The following is a 25,151-nucleotide window of genomic DNA, read 5'->3' as shown; positions in this document are numbered from 1 at the left end:
CTGGACCTTGATTCTTTTCCTTTTCAGCTATTCTGTTATAGATTTGCTGCTGCGCTCAGGATCATTGTGCTGTTGTGTGGCACAATTTGGACCAAGCTTTAACTAGCTAGCCTCCTCTATCCAAAGGAGAAGTCTTGCACTTTTCTTAGATGAAACTTGCAAACCTGCAAGTCTAATCTCTAGATGTATGCTCGATCATCCAGGTAAGGAAATCCCAGAAAGCTGTTCATCTGAACATTATGTTTTCAGCTGGAGAAATGTCTCATCACTCATCCAAGTGAATTCTTCAGTCTGAAGAAAACTTGAAGTCACCTGGATGAGTGACAAAATGTTTCTTTCACAGAGAAAGGGATAGAATGAACAGAATCGGCATTCTTGAATTTGCAAACCTAAACCATTCTACCGTATTATAAAGAGGCAACCCTTTCAAACAATGCCAGACCCCCACCCCTTTTTACTATCATTTAACATGCTAAATGAGGCCTGCTTTTATAGAGGCGCTCGCAATTGTTAATTTATTTAATCAAGTGGATTTGATTAGCAGCACCTGGCTAATGTTGTTGAACAAGTAAGAATGCTGTTAGTTGTTCACATGACTTTATATTGCCATGCATATTATTGGATTTGTCATTTTAAAAAGAAAATCTGTTCACATGTACTACTTTTGGTATGAAGTTGAAGAAATATTTGATTAATTCAATGACAATTTTATTATTTATTTTATTCACTTATATTGAAAAGTGACAGTTCTATAGATTTATTTAATTAGATGTGGGAAAATTTCGCCCCCTAGTGACTAAAATTGTGTTCTGCATCACTGTAAGTCAGCCTGCTGAAAACCTACAAGAGTGGCAAAAGTGTACAGTGAAACAAGCACTTCTGATGAAGTATTTATTCCAAGATAAACACGGAATAGACACAAACAGTCATTTGGGGGATTTATTGAGTTTTATTGCATAAAATAATATATTAATTATCTAATCTATTACACATATTCATTTACAAAAAAAGGATCATTAATGAAAATAAATATTTCTGTGCAGTTTATTTGCACTGTCAAAGCAGGCAGAGAAATGCTGAGATCTATATACATGTAGGTTAATAAAAACACATTAAGTCACAGCCAAGACAACCTTCATGATGCAGACAGAAAGAGGCTGCTGCTTTCAAAGTCCTTGATCTGATACTAATTCACTGACTTACTTCCCAAGTATCATCACTCAACAAACCCACCATCATCGTTTCCCTGTATAATTTGCAGCACAGTTTTATGTACTCATTGCATTGTTAACATTTTCCATTCCACCCAAAAGGCTTCTCATGAAGATACATTAAAAATGTTTATCAACAAAGTTAGTAATAATGCTATATCAAAATTATTCACCTTCACCTTTGGCTGCACTTCACGTAGAAAAATATAAACGGTTTATAATAAGAAAATACATCATGTTGTTACAAAACTATTGCTTCAGAATATCACCAAAATACTTGTTTTCTTTGTAAAACATGATTCATTTGACCTTTCATGATTGCACAAGTTATTTTGGTTGTTTGAGTTCCCAGAGTCCTCTGTGGGAGGACAGGGGTAAAATGATATTAGTTAAAAGGCTAGAGGCAGATTTCAGGAGCATGTCCAACAAAGTAAAAAAGAAAAAAATGCTTTGGAGAGCTTTGTGTTTCAGGGATTTGGTCTGCAGCATTCAAAATACATCCCTTTTGTATCCTGTATGCATTTTTTTTCCTTTTTTGCCAAATAAAAAGAAAATTAAAGTTTTAGCTTTTGGACGGAGAAATTAACAAATCATACCTCCAAAGACTACAACTGCTAGCAGATACCGGATGGTTTGGCATCTTCTTTCCAAACATTTTCTAAAATTGCAAAGCACAATCACCTTCATTCTTCTTTGGAATCCATTATTTAGTGTTTAAGGCCAAACAAAGTTTGAAATAATAATAGCCCTGAAGGTCAGTTGAGAAGTCTGGGTTGAAAGCAAAAACATTCGGGATTAGAGGCTAAACACAAGCAAGCTAATTGTTTGATTAAATAAATGTAGATATTATATCTTAAAATGCTACGTTCACGTCACATTCAGATTTTTGGGTTTCTACATTGGGTGCCAATATTAAAAAGGTACCTGGTCATTCACTAATATATGAATGGTATTATTTTCTTGAGAGTATTATTGCCTATTTAATTAGGAAATATATACAGGTATATATTAAACACTTTCCTCATTTACTATTCTAAAAAAAAAGAAAAATTACAGTAGCATCCTTAAAGTAAAACTGAACAGATCTGTAGCAGAAATGTCCCATGTGTTTCTGATGTTGTTCAGCAAAAAGCCTGAAAGCACGGGCGGGCAGACGTACAGCACAAAGGCTTTGCATAAATGACCTTTGTGTAACGCTTTAGTAACATTTTATGAACCAATAAAGCTTGCTGTTGATTTGCTGAGTGTATTAGCAACGTGACGCTTTAATGCGTGACGCATTAATCACAGTTAATAAATTCAGTGCTTTATTGTTTCTAAACATGGTTTCATGACTGCACTCATGAGGTGCTATGTTTTTCACTCTTGTAAAGGCAACATAACTCTTTACAGTGAGGTTTTCTCAGTTCCCAGAAAATGTAGAAAATCTTCTCTTTAAAGAAGTATGAAATGTAAAATACTAACACTTAAACTCTTAAGAGATTTTAAATACGTCTTATGCAAAGCCTGAGATACGTTTGTAACACTGTAAAGGTTTCTTGGCTTTGATATTTAAGAGTAGTTGTGTATCGTCTAAAACAACCTGTTGTTCTTTGACCGAGTTGCATAAACATGAGCCAAATACAAAATCCTTTCAAGACGTGCATCACGTATATCCTCAAGTCACAAGAGCACCAGTTGATGCAAGATGAGTCACAGATGCTGTGTCTCGGTGTGAACGCATCAGCGTTGCTTTAAGTCACCTTTATAGTAGACTTATGGACGCAGAGTAGGGAGACATATGGCACACCAATGAAGGCCCATTTCTCACTGGGCCAGAACATGATGACGGGACCTCGCTCTGGTGCCTCGGTAGCAACATCAAAGTAGGCGAAGCAAACGCAACCCAAATAGGAAGCCAGACAGATGAGGATGTGCCTGTAAGAGCAAAATGATCACGAATAAGCCTAACCTCTGAAATGATTTACAGGCACAGCTGTAAAAGTTTAACAGTGTCTTGTTTTCCCTGAAACAAATCTGGGGAAACCTGCAGTCAGCTCAGACTGAAGAAGTCACTTGAATGAGTGACAAAAGGTTTCTCCCACTGAAAACGCTACATCCAGATGAACAGAATCAACTTTTTGGGATTTTTCCAACTACTTCTGCAGCCATGTGAAAAAAGAACGTTTTCGCAGGACTCTATGCAGTTTGAAAAATAAAACATTAAAATAAGCAAACTTGTATGGCTTTCATAGGAATTCAGAGGGTAAGTAACAGTCAGGTTCTGGTAAACAATTGCACTTGATTAACTAATTACCAGTAAGTGTGAACACTTCTATAAAACCAGAAGTTTTGACAGTTTGCTGGTCTAAAACATTCAGGTATTGGTTCTCACAATGACAGCCAATTCACCTGAGACCATGCAGAGAAATTGCAAAATAACAACAGCTACATCTCAGAACCGCATTTAGCATATCACATGTTAAAGTTCAAGACATTATAATAATAATTATAATAATAATAATAACGTATACTTTATTGATCCCCGTGGGGAAATTCCTCTCTGCATTTAACCCATTCACTCTGTGAAGCAGAAAGTCCCGTATCTCAAAAAAGTCCATGACAGCATGCTGTGGCATGATCTTAAGAGAGCTGTGCATAAATACCCACAAACCTCAATTAAATAAAGGCACACTGTAAAGAACGCTAGGCCAAAGTTCCCCCACAATGATGTGAGAGGCTGATAAAGTCATACGGAAAACAAGTTATTCAAGTTAATGCTGAAAGGTGGTTTTTACAAATTTCTATTTCACGTGACTTAATTTCTCAAATTCCTCTTTTCTGTTTGATTTACCTTCAGTCTATTGAAGCTACTGCCTAGTTCCCCTGCCTGTTCCTCCTCATATAAAACACATAAATCACCTGAAATGAAAACTGGTTGACATTTTTTATTCATTTGTTTTAAGAAAAAAAGTATACAGTGCAACTGTAACTGTCTTGTAACACTTATTTTGCCTTTTAGTCTCACAGGATAAAATACACATTGTGAATAAATGATACCATTAACACCTTATACAGCACTGAGTTTGACTTTGAGTCGACTTTGAGCTTACCAAGCACAGTGTAGGTAGGGAAAGTTGACAGATGACCACACTTCGCAGAATATCCTGTCACTGATCCAGCAAAGCAGAGCCAGCGCCCACCAGATCCCTGAGATCAGGCCCAGCTTGAACACACGTGGGTTTTCACACCTGCGATGACACAGTGAAGAACAATGTGAGCCGTGAAAATACAAATGCAGCCAACTTGATGATTTATTCAGCATATAAATAGAAACAGTTCAATTTTGTTAAAATAGCAATACATTTCCTAGAATTACAGATTATATTGATTTTCTCAAAACAATCTGAAATATTTACTAAATAAATGCAATTAATCATATATGTAAAGTACATTGCTGCTAAACCCACGTTGGCCACTTGTGGGCAGCATATATATTCATCATTTATTCCTCTTCCTCTTTCACATCCAGACTATACAGACAAACATTAACATTTATTTTACCACATTTATTTTGAGGCACACGTTTGCATTTTTGTCTTAAAATAACTCCATTATCTAATATCTAGCTCTTCAGCTGCCAACTCTCCCAATGACATTCACTTACATAATCATTTAATCCACTGTAATATAAAAATACTACAAAATCATAGTGGAAATTTTCTCAGTTTTAGCAAACTAACATTAAAATACTGATCCTCATGTTTACATTTCTTTTTATCAATAAAATACTTCTGAAAATCTTATTTCTTGCCTAAAGAATCTTAAACCTCTGGGCCTCCTCACGCGGTCGCTTCCAGGATGTACTGGCCTTTTTGCCCAATTTTGGTGCTCTAAAAGCAGGAGGATTTTAGCGATTTTAATGGCAATGATGATTGCTCCAGCTAGATTTATCTGCAAATATCCTCATGGATACCCCTCTGACCTAGAGAGATGTGCTAATCCAGAGTGCCACTGCCAAACTATTCTTAGTCTTGCCCTCCTTAGGCACACCAGTCAGAGCCAGGCCAAACAGAGTGCAGAGACAAAGAGGGGGACACAGAAGCCTGACTGTGACTAAACGGCAGTTTGTCACCTGCCCTTAGGTCAGTGCATTTAATGGATTGGATTTATATAGTGCTTTTCAAGGCACCCAAAGCACTTTACAATGCCACTATTCATTCACTCTCACATTCACACACTGGTGGAGGCAGCTACAGTTGTAGCCACAGCTGCCCTGGGGCAGACTGACAGAAGCGAGGCTGCCATATCGCGCCATCGGCCCTTCTGGCCAACACCAGTAGGCAAGTAGGGTAAAGTGTCTTGCCCAAGCACACAACGAACAGGACAGAGAGCCCAGGGATCGAACCGGCGACCTTCTGGTTACAGATGCGATTCCCAACCCCCTGAGCCACGGTTGCCCATTTGATGAAGTCAAACCATTTAAGAAGCCTCTACCTTTGAGTCACCATTGTTTCAAGGTGACACGAATCCATGGATGACACAGAACCTTTCCAGCTCAGCAACATAACCGGATTGAGCTAAACGGCAAACATCACTCTCACGCAGAGGCTCAGGAATCTTTGTAAGCAGACTTTACACTGACAGTGAAAGCAGAGATTAGATTAATTAGCAGTCAGTTGCGATCACACTGACTGATAAAGGTGGTCTGGTCTCAGGGAATGTGGGAGTCATTCAAGCGAAAAAGCTCTGAAAGCTCTGACACCATGAATGTAACATTTGTCACTGACCTTCAGAGCCCCAAAACCATGTGGAGAACACTTATTTTTATTTAAACAAAAAGACACTTTTCCTATTTAATTAATTTACACTGTAATCATAAGCCTGTGGAAATGTGGAATTTGGCCAGTAAGGAATACTAAGGTTGCCAGCATTGGACAAAAGTACTAGACCACACCTCTTAACCTTTGAATTCAGGCATTTCATTCAGTCCCACTGTCATAGGTGTATAAAATCAAGCACCTGGCCATTCAATCTGCCTTTACACTTTGTAAAGATTGGTGAAAGAATGGGTTATTCTAAATAACTCACTGTATTTCAGCATGAAACTGTAATAGGATGCCACCACTGGATTAAGTCAACTCAGTTACGGAGCACGGCTGACGAGTGCTAGGGGGCATAGAGCACAAAAGTCGCAAACGCTCTGCTGACTCATTAAGTGCAGAGCTCCAGACTTTTTCTGGCATTAACATCAGCCCAAAAACTGTGTGCTGGGAGCTCCATGGCCGAGCAATTCCTGTAGATGTAACACGTCGGTGGACCCGTACATTTATCTGCATACTGTATGTTCAGAAGTGGATGACTCCCTGGAAGCAGTGAGAAATGATGCTACATTTTTATTTTTCTACATCTTTTATTTAAAAATAATAACAGCTACAGAAATTGCAAAATTTACCCATCACACCAGAATTAAAGATTTCTTATTTTAAAGTAAGTGCGCTGGTGACCTGAACTGGTAAACAGCCTCTATTACATAACTTGCCCAGAAAGAGGCAGGAAAAAAGGGTGTCACAGCTATGAACCGCCAACAGGAAGTACAAAAATAGATGGCCAGTGATGCATCTTCCCACTGGGAAGTGGGTCATTAAATTGTCATCAATACTGTAAAAACTGATTGTTCCAGTTAATCACAGAACACAAAAAGAGTGGCTATACGTCTTTATATTACAATTTAAGTGTCAAAGTGCTTAAAAAATATTAACTAATCGATAACTGTGAAGATGTGACGACAAGATATGTGAAAGCAAGAAAAGAAAGCTTAATATGGGGCTTATGCATTAAAAATGCACAGGCCTCAAAACAGTAAGTCAATGAAACAGACTAGAAAAACACCTGAGAGCACTGCTGGCAAAGGTAGAAAAAAACCTTCTGATTCATTAAATCAAAACTGGGGGAAAATGATTATTTCTCTTCAGCTGCATGAATTTGTTCATAAAATGACCATAGAACAGGGGTTTCTATTCGTATATCTGCACGATTCGGTTCCCTATGGAAAAGAATTACCAAAGGAATATAAGAAATTTTATTCTGAGACTTTGTAATGATGAAAAATGAGCTACAGGAAGATCAGTAACCGATTAAAACTTAGAAGAAGCACAGATGGGCTAGTAATCAGGAAGTACAGGGGGAGACACAACACTGCTATTAGAGCCACTGTGACGTCCTAATGGAAATTATGCTGCACATAGTGCTTCAGTTGAATAACAAGCCTCTGAAAGACAGACAGGCGTGCCCTTCAGACTTGGCAGATTAGAGATTATGACATGCAGTGCAAAAAAACCCAACAACAACCTCTGTGGATAGCATCATTTAAAAAGCAAACAAACAAACAAACTTACTTTCTGTCTAGCAAGATAAAAAACAAAAACACAAGAAGAAATTTACTGAACAATGGGGGAAAGTGCTTTCAAATGACATACATTATTAACACATTCCCTTGACAAATTAAATAACTGAAAATAAAATGTTTATTTCTAATACTTAGTTGAAAACCCTTTGCTGGCAATGACAGCCTGAAGTCTTGAAATCATGGACATCGCCAGATGTTGGTTCCCTCCGTTTTAATGCTCTGGCAGGCCTTTACTGCAGCAACTTGCTGCTTGTTGCTGTTTGTTTGTGGCCCTTTCTGTCCAAAATTTAATCTGCAACAAGTGAAATGCATGCTCGACTGTGTTAAGATCAGGTGACTGACTTGGATCTTCAAAAATATTCCACTTCTTTGCTTGAATAAACTCCTGGGTTTCTTTGGCTATATGTTTTAGGTCATGGTCCATCTGTATGGACCAACCAATTTGACTGGATTTAGCTGGATTTGAGCAGACACCTTGTCTCTTAACACCCCAGAATTCATTTGGCTGCTTCTGTCCTGTGTCACATCATCAATAAACACTAGAGTCCCAGTGCAGCTGGCAGCCATGCACCCCAATGCCATCTACACTGCCTCCGCTGTGTTTTACAGATGATGTGGTATGCTTTGGACATTAAGCTGTCCCACGCCTTCTCCATAATTTTTTCTTGTCATCATTCTCACCACTCTATTCTGATCTTGGTTTCATCTGTCCGAAGAATGTTTTTTCAGAACTGTGCTGGCTTTTTAGATGATTTTTAGCAATGTCCAATCTGGCCTTTCTGGGGGAGATGAGTGGCTTGCACCTTGCAGTGAACCCTCTGTATTTACTTTCACACAGTCCTCTTGGATATCAAAAGGTCAATCTCCCGAAGAGTATTGTACACCTGGTTGGCTGTTGTGAAGGAGTTTCTCTTCACCATGGGAATGATTCTGTGATCATTCACCAATGTTCTACTATTGTAGCAATTTCTGAGATGGGGTTTTTTTCTGTTTTCGCAGCGTAAGGATGGCTTGTTTCACCTCCATGGAGAGCTCCTTTGAAAACAAGGCCAAGTAGCTCTCCAGTTTCTACTGTCTGGTCACAGCAAAATCTTCTAAATACAAGAACTACACCTCAAATCAACTGCCCACACCTCCCAATGAAATTGAGTCAATTGTCCAATTACATTTGGCCCCTTTAAAAAAATAAAAATAAAAAAAAAGGGGTGGCACATGTTGAGGAGCTGAAACTCTTAAACCCTACATCCAATCTGAATGTGGATACCCTCAAATGAAAGCTGTGAGTCTACACATTATGTCCATGCCCATTATATAACTTTACTTAGAATATGCTTCAGTAAACAAGTAAAAAAAATGTGGCATTTTAATCATAAACATGGAGCAATAAAGCAGCAGCAAAGAGCAGCTATGAGAATCATCTCTAAGAAATCCCCAATAAACACTTTTTTAGTAGAAAAAAGAAAAGAAAGAGTAAATATTGAACTACTTACTTCATCATATGGACAGAACTATGCTCACTTCTGTTGTAAACCTTATACATCAAGTCAGTTGGCCTGAAATATTTTACATAAATTACTCTTATCGAGCAAACGCCCTTTCCTGCCAGCAAATATATGTTGACAAAAACGTCACTGTTACGTCCCTCTGCAGCTTTTAATCGTCTCAGTGTTTTCAGCTGGTGCTAATTGGCCACACCTAGTCAGGTGTGGATAAAAGCATACCTGAGGCAAGCTTTCCAGGAGTGCACTAGTCTTTGCCTTGGTGGCACCAGCCATTTTAGCCAACCTGGTTTTCCATTTTAGGATGAAACCTCTTCTCACCCACACTCTGTTATTCATCTCCTTTTTTTTATGTTGCGGCTTTTGAGCCGGGTCGTAACATAAGTGGGGGCTCGTCCGGGATCCCTCATAGGGGGTCTTTGTTCCTGGGAGTGGGGGTCAAAAAAAAAAAAAAAAAAAAAAGAGAAATTGAGTTGGCTAAAGATTAAGCACTATGTCAGCTGCGTTTTGTTTGCAGCACTTTATAGCTGCCCCGTCTCTGGGGATTATTAATAGCTGTCGCAAGAATGATTTGCTGCAAATTGTGGATCACTTTCAGCTGCAGGTTTCAAAAACTCTCCGTAAGAGTGAAATAAAAGCCTTAGTGGTGGACAAGTTGGTGGGAGCTGGTGTGCTTCAAGCGCCTGTTTTGCCTGTAGTCTCTGGTGTGCCAAGCCAAGCTGCCGTAGTTGAAGAGGGCCAAAATGGTTCCAGTGGGGATGGTGAGGGGGATGAGCGGGGAAAAACGCCGCGCACGCTTCCTCGCTATGATCCGCTCTCTTCTGGGAGTTCCGAAGGGAGAGAAGGAGCTCGGCTGAAGGTGCGGCTGGCACGTCTCCAGATGGAGGCTGAGGAGAAGGCTCAGAACCGGCGGGTTCAGCTTGAAATAAGGAGGCTGGAAATAGAGGCGGACAAGGCCGTTAGGCTCCGACAGCTTGAGCTGGAGTCACAGTCTTAAGCCTCATCTGTCTCTGCTGTTCATTCCGGTCCCACCTCCACGTCCACTTCTGCTTTTAAAATTGATAAGTGCATTTCTTTAGTGCCCACTTTTAGAGAAACTGAGGTGGATACATACTTTGCAGCATTTGAACGAATCGCTGGCGCGCTGCAGTGGCCTAGTGAGATTTGGCCTCTTTTGCTACAGTGCAAACTGTCCGGCAAAGCTCAAGAGGTGGTGGCTGCTCTTTCTTTAAAGGACAGTTTAGATTACTCGTGTGTTAAAGCAGCTGTCTTGAAGGCCTATGAGCTAGTTCCAGAGGCCTATAGGCAGAGGTTTCGCCAGCAAAAGAGATTGCTGTCGCAGACTTATGTGGAGTTTGCAAGAGAAAAGGGGGTTCTCTTTGATAAGTGGTGGCACGTCCGGGATATTTGGACATTTTAGTGGAGACTGAATGTCAGTTTGTTTTGCTTTTAAGTGGGTGAGTGATGGTGGTCACTGTAATTGTGCAAACTCCCTTTAGTAAGTGTGTTTCAGCTGGGTGGCTGTGCTGCCCTTCCATCGAAGCACTTGTTTGTTGTTTTGCTTTATTGTTTTAGTTTATTGTGTTTGGTGGCTATCCTGGGTGGGGGTACGCTTCAGGGTTTGGTGGGAGACTGTACCCCGGTCTGCTGCCTATCCTTGAGTTTGCGTTTAAAGGTGCCTCGAGCCCGGTACACCACTGAAGACTAGACAGGTAAAGTTTTATTGTTTTTTAGCATTTTAGGATGGGAGTTGCACATAGTAAATCAGTGGCACCAAACTTGGTAGGAGGTTTGAGACCATTCTTGATTATGGTCTGTAGCTGAGGCAGGTAGGCTGTTTTTAAGTTGGCATTGTGTGCACACCCTGTGTGTGCATATGTCAGTGTGGATGGATGCTAATGAGATCCTTGTGAGGTGAGTGTTTTGTGCTGTGACCTTTAGTGTTGTGGGGAATATGGCTATTTTGTTGGATCACTTGTGAGTGTTGTTGGCCAGGTGATGGCAATAACACTGTGGGGTGCTGAGCCACCCTTGATGTGATCATTGTGTGGCCATAGCTCTCCATTTTGTGGTTGGTCACTAGTGTGCTTGATTTACTGAACTTTTTGGATTAAAGTAACTTGTTGTGGTATAGGGCCACTTGTATGTGACTGTTTGTGTGGTGGAGACAACAGATCACTTGGTTGTGATTATTTGTTGCTACTTTTGGTTTTGTGTTGTAGCAGATCAGGTAATCATTTTGGGTTTGTGACTGTTGTGCTCCTTTGTGTTGGTCACATGTTACTTTTTGTCTGTTCAGTGTGGCAACTTCAAATCCTCATGCCCATCCATGCTTAGAGATGCCAACTATAACGTGAACACTGCTTCTGTTAGCTTTAACTTTTATTCCAGGTTTGTGGGTCAAGGAACTGAAGGCTTCAGAGGGGCTTTTAATAAATTTAAGGGTCCTAGAGGAACCCTTTTAAGGGAGGAGGTGTTACGTCCCTCTGCAGCTTTTAATCGTCTCAGTGTTTTCAGCTGGTGCTAATTGGCCACACCTAGTCAGGTGTGGATAAAAGCATACCTGAGGCAAGCTTTCCAGGAGTGCACTAGTCTTTGCCTTGGTGGCACCAGCCATTTTAGCCAACCTGGTTTTCCATTTTAGGATGAAACCTCTTCTCACCCACACTCTGTTATTCATCTCCTTTTTTTTATGTTGCGGCTTTTGAGCCGGGTCGTAACAGTCACCACATAGCCGGATATCTGGAAAACTGCTCCCATCAGCCAGGAGATTATAGAAGGATGTGAGATAAGATACATGACATTAGATTAGTGCTTCTGCTTTGAGAGAAAGTGCTGGGGAATCTGAGGAGTATAATTGTGGGAGGCAAAGATAAGGGTGGAGCCCTGATGTGACTCTCCTCGCACTCGACTGTACAAAACAGAGGTCTGTAGCATACGTGACACAAAGCTGGACACTAATTAAATTTATCACTCAAGTTTCAGCGACTCCCATTCCTGTGGATCGTTTCAAAGCTGATGAACAACTTTTTTTTTTCCTAAATATGGACCAAAATTACTTGGCTGAACCTTGTTGACTCTTTGCCACAAATAAAATAGGTCTTTCTTGTTAATGAGACGTTCAGTCTCAATGGGACTAAAGGTTAAATAAATAAAGATAAAACCTCTCTAGTACAGGGCGGAACCTCTGCTTGAAAGAAAACGGTTAGTAGAAAGGTATACCTAATAAAGTGGTCATAAATAACACTGAAGCTTCAATATGTGGAGTCAAAACACCAGTGGGTGACTTCACGGTGCCTACATCCATCTTGTAACAGAAACAGGATGCTTTTATTTCCTCCCCCAAGCATGTTACTATTTAACCTTATTATCTGTGATATGTTCCATGAGCTGTTTCACATACATCAAATTCATAATAAGATCTTAAAACTTACTATAATACTAACAATGTTCTCCATCACGCTCAGTGTACATTGCATACGTAACTTTGCAGTCACTAAAAATTGTGTCCATGATGGAATTTTCTTCTACACCCCACTTTAAAAAAACGCTGCAGGCTAGTTATAATAGTATTAAAGTATCCAGTTTTGTAATTTTATATACTTCCTCTGCATGCTCACAGTTGACTCACAGAACATGTTGTTCTTGCTGGCCTGAAAGTTGACTTGGATTGAAACCAACAACTAAGTTTTCTGTCCTTTCTGAGGGCAAAAGTCCATCAGTCGGGGCAACAGGAACTCTCTCACACTTGGAACAACAAAAACAAGCAGTTTCAATGGATGACTGGCACTGGCAGTAATGTGAAGAATTACTAACAGGTTGAACAATAGATGAATTTTGGGGACTGATGGTGTTGAGTAAGGGTTATGGGAAACGGAAGCAACGGAACATACGTCCACGTTACTGTGACGGCTAGGAAGCATTAAGGACACAAACACGCAGAAAAACAGAGTGAAAGGCTTGTTGTGCTTTCAGGAACTTTCTTCCACATAATAAGTTTGGAACAGACACACCAGACAGTACAAAAAGGTGAAAGGTGGCATGTTAACAATGCACCGACTTCACTATTTGATTTCTGTTATTTAAACAGTTCAAGACTTAAAGAGGTGATAAAGCACATTGTTGATAAGTCAGGTTATCATACTTCCCATGCATCAACTCTGGAACATTTCCCTGCCTATAAAGGCATGACTGAAACAAAGCCAGAGACTTCATAGAGGACTGCTGGTTTACATTATTTGGGGCTGATAAAAATTAATTTTTTGTGATTTATGCTACATCCTTTGATGCTGCAGTCGCTTCTTATTTACCGCCAATGTTATTTCCAGTTGGGCACATACCAGGCGTTTCCGCCAAACAAACCTCTGCCAATAGCCTGATCTACAGCCATCCTGTGAGTCACTATCCGATTGTTCAGTGATGACGCGACGAATCCTACTTCCGGGCCTAAAGTAGTCTGCGTTTAATATGGCTTTTGTGTTGTTAACATGTTTAATGTTATGTATTTTCTTCTATTTGATCTCAAAAAGCTCCTAAAACAGTCAGTGATCACTGTTGACCTCCCTCGGCTTTTATTACCACTAATCATTTATTTAAGCTCAGTTTTTAAAACCGTAGGATGTAACTACAGCCCAGCCCATGCAGCAGTATATGAATGACTAACCTCGTATTGTGGATGGATTATCTCAGTTGTTCTCCTGGCTGAAGTTTGGTCCTTTTACAGCATCCTGCCATGCGATTACATTTGTTCCTGACCACCGAGAACACTCATGTTAACTTTTATCGAGTGGGAAAAAAGTTAGCTTGTTTATATTATGCTAACATAGCTGTGTTGCTAGCGGTCACGTAGCACATCATTATATACCAGCTAGCCCAACTTCAGTAACCCTACAAACGTCACTGCTGTTTAGCTCCTCCCCTTTGTGAGTGTGGACGCTTCATCTCTTTGCTCTTGAATGCTTTGCTTCTTATATTGATTTTTATGCTGATTTTTTCCCTTTTTTCCGTGTGAGCTTACCTGCGATAACTTCTGGACACTTGTAGATCATTAGCATTAGAGTGTTCTTAACAGAAACAGCAACATTTTATGGTTACCTTGTCCTCAGCGCTCCGTGTGTCTGTGGCCTAGACACAGCTGAAGCCTGATTACAGCGTCTGGGCACCGAGCAGCCTCAATAGCCTGGAAAGGTGCTAACCGCTAGGCTAACTAGCAACAAGATGCCTTCCCTCTCCACAGATGACTACCACAGCCTCCTGCAGAAGATTGCAGTACTGGAGACAAAAATTCATCGCTTAGAAGTAAACGTGGAGGTAAATGGACTGTGTGGAAATGAAAAACAGCCATAATGCTCGGGTCTTATTTTCTACAGTTGACAGGCTAACAAACCCTCCTGTGTCAGTGGCAGCTGAACTTCATTCGACCATGGCCTGCAATGACTTTGCCAAATTCTTCACTGAAAAAATCCAAAAAATTAGACAAGCAATTGGTACATCAACAGCAGATCCAGGATATGTACTGTGTCCACCAAAAAACTGTTTAAACACCATGAAACAGTTTCAACCTATTAACAGCAAAGACCTGGAGGACATCTTAGGTAAACTGAACTCCTCCTCCTGCTGTTTAGATGTCCTGCCAACAAGTTTTTTCAAAAAGGTCTCAAAGACTTTAGAGTCAGACCTGTTACAGATCGTCAACTTTTCTTTATTATCAGGTGTGTTTCCAGAATCACTAAAAACTGCTGTAATCAAACCTATACTGAAAAAGGACAATCTTGACAAGACACAAATGAACAACTACAGGCCGATCTCAAATCTCCCGTTTTTAAGTAAGATCATTGAAAAAGCAGTTTCCCAACAGCTCAGTTACTTCTTAAAACAGAATAATTGCTACGATGCCTTCCAGTCAGGTTTTAGACAGAACCACAGCACTGAAACCGCTCTGACCAAAGTGTTTAATGACATATGTCTGAATACAGACAGTGGAAAAATGTCAGTCCTAGTTTTACTGGATCTCAGTGCAGCATTTGATACAGTTGACCACAACATATTACTCAAACGACTGGAGAACTGGACAGGTCTTTCAGGAACTGTACTAAACTGTTTCAAAACATACGTAGAAAACAGGAAATACTTTGTATCAATAGGTAACTTCACATCTGAGCAGACAAGTATCACATGTGGAGTTCCCCAAGGTTCCATCTTGGGACCCCTTCTGTTTAACATCTACATGCTCCCACTGGCACAGATTATAAACAACAACAAAATAAACTATCACAGCTATGCAGATGACACACAAATATATATCACAATGTCACCAGGAGACCGAGGCCCTGTACAGGCTCTTGGTAAATGCATTGAGGAAATCAATGACTGGTTGTGCCACAATTTTCTCCAGCTAAACAAAAACAAAACTGAGGTAATAGTCTTTGGCGCCAAAGAAAAACGATTACAGGTCACCAGAGAACTTCAATCTATACATCTAAAAACCACAAACCAGGCGAGAAATTTGGGTGTAGTGATGGATGCAGACCTAAACTTAGAAAAACACATTAAGACAATAACAAAGTCAGCTTACTATCACCTCAAGAATATATCAAGGATAAAAGATCTGATGTCTCAACAGGACCTGGAAAAACTAGTCCATGCATTCATCTTTAGTAGGCTTGATTACTGTAACAGCATCTTTACAGGTCTACCTAAAAAAATCAGTCAGACAACTACAGCTCATTCAGAACTCTGCTGCTCGAGTCCTCACTAAGACCAAAAAAGTGGACCACATCAGTCCAGCTCTGAGGTCCTTACACTGGCTGCCTGTCCGTCAGAGGATAGACTTTAAAGTTCTGATGCTGGCCTATAAAGCTCTGAATGGTTTAGGACCAAAATACATCAATGACCTCCTGACCCAGTATGAACCATCCAGATCCCTCAGGTCATCTGGATCCGGTCTTTTATCAGTTCCCAGAGTCAGAACCAGACACGGAGAAGCTGCATTCAGCTTTTATGCTCCTTATATCTGGAACAAACTCCCAGAAAGCCTCAGATCAGCTGAAACACTCAGTTTATTTAAATCCAGGTTGAAGACTCACCTGTTCTCAGCTGCATTTGAATAAAGCACCAAATCCACACTTTAAGCTTAAATTTCAAAACTTACATTTAACTACTGATTTTATCTACTGTTCTGATTTTATCTGTTTTGATTTTATATACTGTTTTGTTTGTTTGTTTGTTAATTAGTTAGTTAGTTTATTTGCTTGTTTTAATCTGTTTTAAATCATGCTTTTTATTTGTTCTTGTTTCTAATGTCTCTGTAAAGCACTTTGAATCACCTTGTTGTTGAATTGTGCTATACAAATAAACTTGCCTTGCCTTGCCTTGCCTTGCCTTAGTTTTCCGTCTTCATTTATGTTGGAAGTGATAGCAGAGCTGAACGTTTTAATTTGTTTCCAAAACTCCGCAGTCAGGACATGCTATATTGTATTTAGATAGAAGCTAGCGAGCTAACTCCCTGCTAACTTCTAACTCCGTTAAATGTCATAAATTCCGTTTTCATGGATGCCTGGATGCTAAACTCAATTGTTACACCTGGTAGAGCAGAACGCTGATCATTTTATTAAAGATGAAAGACTTTAGACAGTTTTTCAACTCTCAGTAATGCCACAGTGATCGTTTGATATATGGACCTGCAGCGGAGTTTAGGTCCAGACACTGCTAGTGACGTCAGACTGAACAACCGGATAGAAGACGACAACATTTAGGTGGGTGCTAAGTAACGTGATTGCATAAAACCAAAACATATAAAACAATCCAAAGTTTCAGCACTGCTGGACTTTCTCACTTTTAAGTGAGACTCAGTTATGTTGGGGAACGAGAACTAAATCATTGACTTCACATGGTTTGCGTTGACTTTCACGGAAAAAAAAGAGTCTTCATCACCACAGAAAGCTGCTTTAGAGCCGAGCCACTCATATTTCTGTTAGAATAAAACTGTAACTTTCACTAACAAAGCAGGCTGTCAGAGGGAGGGGGACAATAGCTGCCTAGTACAAGACGCATACAGCGCATGCCACAGGCAGTTACGTTTTCCAGCAACGCAGAGCAGGTTTCAGCTTTTAACACACATATTTTAGAAATCCCCATAAATTCCTAACAGAAAAGTTAGCCTGTATAGTGAAATTCTATCAACTTTCCTGCAGCTGAAGTAGTGTACACTCGAAACCACCCAAACAGAACAGTTATCAGAATACTTTAATAATTCTTAAGGAAATTATGTTGGTTACAAGAAGAATAAAAGAATAAAAACAATAAGAATAAACCAAAATACCTATTAAGCTGGAAGACAATCAGAGTGAGTATATTTCAGGAGGTTTTGAGATTCAGGCTACGTCCACACTAGCCCGGATAGAATTGAAAACGGCGTTTTCATCTGAAAACACTCCGCGTCCACACTAGCGTTTTCAGTCATTTTCACAGAGTTGCGTGCCTACATTGAAACGGCTGAAAACGCTTACGTTCCAGTACTGCGGATGCGTGAAGCGCAACAAGATTCGACCTGCCTCTGTCTGCTACTTATTTACTTTCCGGCTCTTTGAAACGTCGCGGCAAAATGTTGAGGAAAAGCACCGAGTTTTTTAAATGGACTAACAATGAGGTGGAGTTGTTGCTGCGAGTAACACAAAAGCATAAAGTTGCAACTGCGAGTGAGAGTTAAAAAATTTGAAGAAAAGTTATCTGGAGCATGTACAGACTGATATTAATCTTTAATAGGGCTTGAGAGCAAACAAAACAACAATGCCCTACACTATCTTAGTTTAATTGGTCACACGACTGCATCACATGACTAACATGCTCATCATTTTAGAAAGTCTCCATTTTGGCTGTCCACACTGCGACGCGAAAGCACCGTTTTCAAATGTTTTCCCATGAGCCAAAACGCTGTCTCAGTGTGGACAGGAGGCCAAAACGGAGAGAAAACTAAACGCATTAGTGTGGACGTAGCCTGAGACAGGATTTCAAAGTGGAGAGAGAGAGAGCAAAGCTTTCCACTTCCAGGGGTTTGTTTTTGTGATACTATCCCCACTGAGCAAATGTGGCCCTTAGTGACATTTTAAGCCTTTTGGCAGTGATCTTTTGTGTGTGAGTGCATGTTTTTAAGTGTTTTTCAACTGGACATGACTAGTAAGGGTTAGATTTGATTGAGAATAAGACTATGACATTGCACACATAACTAGGCCCTTAGAGATACTCTGCTTTATCATGAGAGACACTCAGGAAGGCACCATAATTTGCTAAATAACCATCAAGCTGTGTTAAAGGAGACTTCAAACTAGTGGCTGAGACCACAAACCCATTAGGAACATGTGGTCATAAGTTGTGTGAGCAGTAAGATCATTTTCTCACAGACTTCTGCACAATCACACATCTTTTTATAAATCACCCAACAGATTCACCACCGGCTTCCTGTAAGGGGTTTATAAAAATAAACTTTTACTTTACTTACTTTAGGTTTAAAAATTTCTGCATCGTCTTCCCTCTTTTGATGCTCAGAGCATGTCCACATTTGATACATAGTCCATGTAGTTTACTCAGTCTGCCACTTCTGGCTCAGACCTACTCGGCTACTTACACTCATCTATGCTGTTTAAACAAACACACACACAGTCATACTCTTCCGTCTTACCTTTTCAGCTCAGTAATGAGCAGCACGGTACATGGGATTCCCAGAGTCATCAGTGACAGCGAGTTGACAACAGGTTTCACAAAGGCCAGCCCCGTGGTGATCCCTGATAAGATGCCGATGACCACTTTGAATCTCGACCTAGATGGATTAATGAACAAAACAGACAGATATTGCTGCAATACTCCATGAACATGATTGTAAGATACAGAGGGAGTGTTTGGATGACTCAGATGTGCTCCAGAAATTATTATGACCCACTTAAGGTGCACATAACAAACACGCTCAGCTCTAATCAAAAGGCTGGGCAAAACAAGTAGCAGCCTGAAGTGAGAGCAAGCAACTGTGACAGCTTGGTGACAATGCAAGGAGAAGTAAAGACATGTGATGCAGCTTTTACTGGTGTCAGCTATCTTAGAAAGGACTATTATTAAACAGGAGTGTCACAGCAGCTGAGATATCATGTGACAACAGTGAGCTAAATGTACTAAATGCATATGCTACATATTTGACCATGTGGGAAAAAAAATGTTTGCCCTGCCTTGCACGGGACAAACCTACACTGTATCTGCTTTAGTGTTTATTCTTAATTATTGCCACTACCATCAGATGCCACCAGCTGTGAGTAATTCCAGTCAGAGCTAAACACTTTTAGCTGCTTGAATGATAATTAAGAGTTAAGAGCATGAAGGATAGGCCTCAGGCCTGATTACTGGTAGAGCTTCTGAATTAAGAAATCACTTAAACAGAACCTGTCTGACAAAATGAAGTACTGGTAGGCTAAACAAGCTCAAAAGCAGCAGGACAATAATCTAAAACACACCAGCAAGTTCACCTCTGAATGTCTCAAACAACCCCAAAATGAAGGTTTTGGAGTGGCCTAGACAAGGGCTGCACCTTAAATCTGATTGAGTTGCTTTGACATGACCTTAAACCATGCTCGAAAATCCTCCAGTGTGACTGAATTAAAACAATTCTGCAAAGACGAGAGGGCCAAAATTCCTCCAAAGTGATGTAAAAGACTGTAACTTTGTTTGATGATGGGAAACATTTTATTGTGCCAAATATTGCAGAAAAAGAAAACCCAATTAGGAAAGGAGTAAATAGTTTTTCACAGGACTACATATCTACACATGCACATAGTTTAAGCTCTTTTTTTACAATAATAATAATAAATAATAATAATTGTTGTTATCAACATACCGATCCCTCCTGAATATCCTGGGTAAATACCTCTTTGGAAACCACATGGCTATGGCACACATGAGCACCCATAATATGGCTAGCTCGTCCAGCATTTGGCCAAGAAAGCTGAGGGTGGCATGAAAATAAGTCGATCCAATACCTTGGAGAAAGGAAGAGACACAGAAGGACAGTGATAGATGTTTAAGTTTTGTATTCAAAGGGCAGGATAAATGAGACAGTCTGTGTTTTGTTACGTGCTCCCTCTCTCTTTTATAACATCAGAACATAACTGAGAATAGCAAACGTAGAGTTAAAATATTCCCCCTCTAAAACGACGTGTTCAAAACAATAACCGAAAAACGGAGCACAGTTGGAACGCCACAATCATCACACATCGAACAGGACCGGCTGTTATCTACGATGGGAACTTTGAAAGCCGTTTTCAAGCTGCTAAACATGTGGGTTTCAAGTTATTGTGCAAATGTTTACCAAATGTTTTATGAGGAAAGGCAGTCATTGTGTAACAGTGAATGTAAAGGCCTCTTTTGTTGGCCTTTAATTTGCAAAGTTATTTAGAAATGAAGCCTTGAAATGCTGCAGAGACATGCAGCAGTCACTTTCCCCTCCTTGTTTATCACGGTAGAACAGACTTTTTATTATCAGGTGCAACATTTCAGCAGACTTCTTATCAAATGTTGCTCCCACTCAGTTGTTACTAATCGTGAAAACCTGCCATGGTTCTCAACCTAGGCATGAGAATGAGCCATTCAACAAAAGACTTAAAGAAGCATTCATGTAAATGAATCAGCAGCTACTTCATAATCAGTCAAGCAAAGAAAAAAATGGCTAACTGAGGAGTGTTAATTGGATATAACAGATATTTGCATAAAGATGAAATGATTAAAAAAAGCAAAAATAGCTCCTTTTTTTAAAGACTGGTCCTTTTTTCCATTAAAACTAAAAGTAGAATCCAGGTTCTTTGTGACTTGACAGGATATGAATATGTTGCCTTCAGCTCAGTGAGGGGTAGGGCTGTGCGATATGACCAAAATCTCATATCCCGATATAAGAATTCTATCGTCCGATAACGATATAAATCACAAAAATGTAACATTTTCTGTCAATTCTGTGAATCTCTGGCAGCTCGTCTTGCCGGAAGTGTTTCTAGCTGCGCGTCATGTAGCTGGAGTCGAGTGTTTTAACCGATGTATGAAACTATACATTTTTAGACACAAGTTGTGAAGGCCGCCGTTTTCTTTGTGAGTATTTATTACACGGCGTGCTGCGGGGAAACGCCTGTTCTAACGTTTGAGTCTAAGGTCTATTTATTAGAACCTGGCGGCTCTTTTTTAATACTCATCTGTAAATAATCTGCTCTTTCACGTGATTCAGTTTATTTTGAAAAGTCTCAACAGGATCTTGAGCTTTATTGTGAAAGGTTTATGTGGAACATAAACAAGCGGACACACGATGGTGTTACCGTCGTTGTTGCTAACCACAACGCATAAAAACAGGCGCTTGTCCGTCAGTAGTGTGGTTATATAAAATATAAGAGAAAGAGAGAACTTTAAGAAATTAATATAGCCACTACAGTGACCATCAGAACAATGAAAAAAATATTGCCGTAAACAGTTTATTTTGCAACACCACGAAACAAACGATAGCGTAAAATGAATCGAACAGCCCTAGTGAGGAGTGTAATTTCTTAATTCAAAGCCTTAATTTACACGTTCTTATTTTTGATCTGCTGACAGGTCAAAATATGGATGCAAAGTAGCCAAACTATATTTGCACACACTGCTGAGGCTAAGGTGAAATAAAAAGGAGCTGGATGTTGTTTTTGAACTAGAAACTATAGGCTTGCTTTTCTATTCGAGTCAAAGTTCATCATAACTGCTGAAACAGAGGAAACGGCATGAAACCATGTGACCCGTTGCTGGCACTGGCTTTGTTTTAAAAAGCCTCCAGAATCAAAGAAAAGAAAATGGATGCAGTCCAAGATACACAGATAAGGATTTATGGTATGGCAACATGTATGGACCAAGAATGTTCAACTGTCTAAGAGGCTCCAACAAAGCCAGGAGACTGCGTTTATTTCCCTTTACATTGGACCACACATGGGCCACAGAGGAAAACACCCAGCTCGAGTTCTTTAAATCTGACAGTTATGCAAATCTTTTTCAACTACTTTTTTTTTCCGGACACCCACCAAGGTCACCTCCTTGGAGCAGAGGTGGGGTTGCTCTCGGGTTATCTTTGCTGACAGGGCAATCCGAGCGTTTGCAAAACAGCATCGATGGGGAAAGGCTCTCTATTGAACTGTGTAGATGAAGAAGCACCATTAAAGGCCTAAATATTGAATGGGACATAATGAATTCAAAATCAATCTAAAGATGGTGATAGAGGCCACAGCTGAGAAACTGTGCACCCCAACAGTGCCACTGCAGTACAAGTGTATACAGATCACTCCTTTGGTCTAAAACCTGGAAACTAGTTCAAATTAAATGTCCATCGTAACTGCCTAGAGACCAAGTCGACATACTTTAACCTTCTGGTTTGTACTAGTTAACAGTGCAAACCCCTCAGATACTTTGCTTACTCTCATAAAAAATAAAGGAAAAAAATAATATTTTTTTGCTGTGAATAAAGTCCTACAGGAATACACAATTCTTTTTGAAATTGGTTTGTGTAAGGACTATTTACTCAGTCCCTTTACTTACACATTCATTTGACCCGTTTTGACAGCAGTAAAAATACCTCAAATGGCCTTATTTACCTTCAAATTTGATAACTTTTGGCATCTGCACAATGATAGTAACGATGATCAACTCAGTTCAAATATATTTAGATGAATATGGCTGTTACATTTTTGTGTCTTGGGTAAAACTTGACATGAGTGTGAGATATTGGATATTTTTTTCCATAAACAAATGTTGTAAAACCTAAACAAAACTTAATAAACAAAAATAACAAAACACTGTCTGCTCTCTAATACACAAAGTAAGGATCAGGCATACATTTATAAATGCCAAATACTATATGTATACTATGAAGAAGGTGAATATGAAGAGTATGTTAGGGTTAACAACTTAGCACTTAATCTAATGCAATCTGATGTAGCAGCCCAGCTATAAAGGCCTCCTTTATGAATCCTATAATGATCCTTTTCTTTTTACAGTCATAGCAGTGTTAGTGGCACTTATGTACTCAACTGAATTATGCTGATGTGCTTTTCTAGTGAGTCTCCTTATGTATGCAAAAAGTGCAGTGCACTACCTCTATCAACAAACCCACATATAAAGCCAAAAAATGGCAACGATCAAACAAGGAGCCCTGCAACAGATGGTCAGGCCCCCACGCAGATCCTTGATCTCAACATCTCAGAGTTTGAGATTAAGGAAGAGACAGACTAAACAACAGAAAACTGGCAAATCTTCCCAAGATGCCTGACAACTGGTGATCTGTATGACATCCACTATTTTATTTATTTATTTGAAGCCTCCCTATCTGACGCTTGCTTTATGTACCACGTGTATAGATGAGAAATGAAAAATAAATAAATAAAAATGAAGGGTTAAGAGAGGTCAGCAGCCAACTTACCGACCACAACTAGCAGTATCCATATGAGGTAAATCCCACTGTTGAAATGTTTTGCATATTGGCGGAACAGGCACATTAGTATCGGCGGCAAAACAAAAAACAAAATGTTGCTGATCTGAAATGATAAACAACAGAAAAGTCTTTGTCACTGATCCCGCAGCAAAGAGCCAGCAATGCCCGTCAAAAGTTGATCAGTGTGCGGGCCTCGGTGGCTGTGCAGAAACTGGCATGCAAAACCTGTAAACTGCTACTAACAATACATATCATGATGCTGAAGCTGAAAAGCAGCCAGAATGCTCAGCTAAGCAGTCGTTAACCTGGGAAGTAAATGGTAAATGGCCTGTATTTGTATAGCGCAAAGAAGCCATTAAACTACAAAAGAAAGAAAGGAAAGGGGAGTAAAACAAAACAAGCAGTGCAACGGAGACAACAGCAAGAAGAGGAAATGCAGAAAGGCTTTGACTGTAAACAAAACTGTAATGTGCAAAATAGCGAGAAAAACAACAACAACAAGCCCCATTCTCAAAACCGACCGTGTTGTAAAACTCAGCGATGCTGGGGTAAATAAGGTAATTGCCTTCACACCAGTCCACCTCGGAGCTACCAGCCTGCAACTGGTCCCAAAACATCACATTAACGTTACTCATGTCTGAACTAGTTCTGTCGGATGGACAGCGCCGAGCAGACAGCACATAAAACAACCGAGGGGGGGAAAGTCGCTATCCGTCGGCTCGCTGGCTGCACGCTAGATCCTAACGTCCGAGTCGTGGCACGTATCGGCCACTCGAGCCTGTGACACACTGGGGAAATCGTTATGGAGCTGCATTTTGAGAACGTCCTTCTTCCACAAAGCCTCCTGCTCGTCGTGACGCTCTGCTTCGTCCACTGACAGCTGCTCAGTCCGCGACTCAAAGAGTGCTCAGGCTGCAAGAGAAGTCACTCCTGCCTGCTTCCTTCTTCGGTCAAACGTAGGTCAGGAAGGAAGAGTTTACTTATTTTTGTCACGGTAATTTAAAAAAAAAAAAGAGTAGTGGGGGGGGGAGATACTTAAAGTTTGTATGTTCAAGTCAGCAGTAGTCAAAGAATACTTTTTCCTTTCTTTCTTTCTTTCTTTTGTTTTTGCTGTCTCTAAAACAGAATTACAGTTAAGATCTCCAAATTTCGATTTTCTCGAGAATACTGAATGACAATAATACATTTCTACCCTTTTCCCTTCCAAAAACAAATCGAGCTTTCCTTTTTTTTCCTATTTTTTTTTAATTTTGACTTATTTCTATCTGTTTTGTTTTTTATTAGCAACAAGCTTCCATACCAAACTGAACCAAATCCACAGCTTTATTGTTCTTTAAAAATAGACCAAAGTAAGAAAAACAAAATAAAAAATACAATAAAATAACTAGTGTTTTCATGATATGCTATATTTTCTATATCTGTATGTTTTTTGTGTAAATTTTATGTAATGTGCCTGGAAATTAGACGTTTTGCTAAAATGTAATGTTTACATGTTGTATTTTCATCTACTAGTGTCCATTCATATGCGCTGTCCCTGTTAAATAAATAAAAATAACAGAATACTAACAAAAATGACATAAATA

At 39.8% G+C, this 25,151-nt stretch overlaps 1 protein-coding gene across 1 annotated transcript; it reads right to left on the bottom strand.

Annotated features, from left to right (window-relative positions):
• Window positions 1–931: 931 nt before the first annotated feature.
• Window positions 932–24,528, bottom strand: acer2 (alkaline ceramidase 2). The gene is made up of 6 exons (XM_082535823.1): window positions 24,090–24,528; window positions 23,557–23,671; window positions 19,975–20,116; window positions 18,775–18,912; window positions 4,304–4,441; window positions 932–3,128 (listed from the first exon to the last, which is right to left on the bottom strand). Exons 1-6 carry the CDS (start codon window positions 24,201–24,203, stop codon window positions 2,945–2,947), a joined length of 831 nt encoding a protein of 276 aa, XP_082391949.1. The 5' UTR covers window positions 24,204–24,528; the 3' UTR covers window positions 932–2,944.
• Window positions 24,529–25,151: the final 623 nt, after the last annotated feature.

Source organism: Aulonocara stuartgranti (assembly GCF_965226115.1).
Source record: "Aulonocara stuartgranti genome assembly, chromosome: 6".
In the NCBI taxonomy this organism is placed as follows: Eukaryota; Metazoa; Chordata; class Actinopteri; order Cichliformes; family Cichlidae; genus Aulonocara; species Aulonocara stuartgranti.
This window is presented reverse-complemented; position numbering and strand designations above follow the sequence as displayed.

Coding starts and splice junctions, on each gene's coding strand:
- acer2 (XM_082535823.1), bottom strand. CDS start 24,203: ATGAGTAACGTTAATGTGATGTTTTGGGACCAGTTGCAGGCTGGTAGC. Junction 18,913..19,974: donor AGGATATTCAGGAGGGATCG/GTATGTTGATAA, acceptor TAATCCATCTAG/GTCGAGATTCAAAGTGGTCA. Junction 4,442..18,774: donor CTCATTACTGAGCTGAAAAG/GTAAGACGGAAG, acceptor GTGTCATCGCAG/GTGTGAAAACCCACGTGTGT.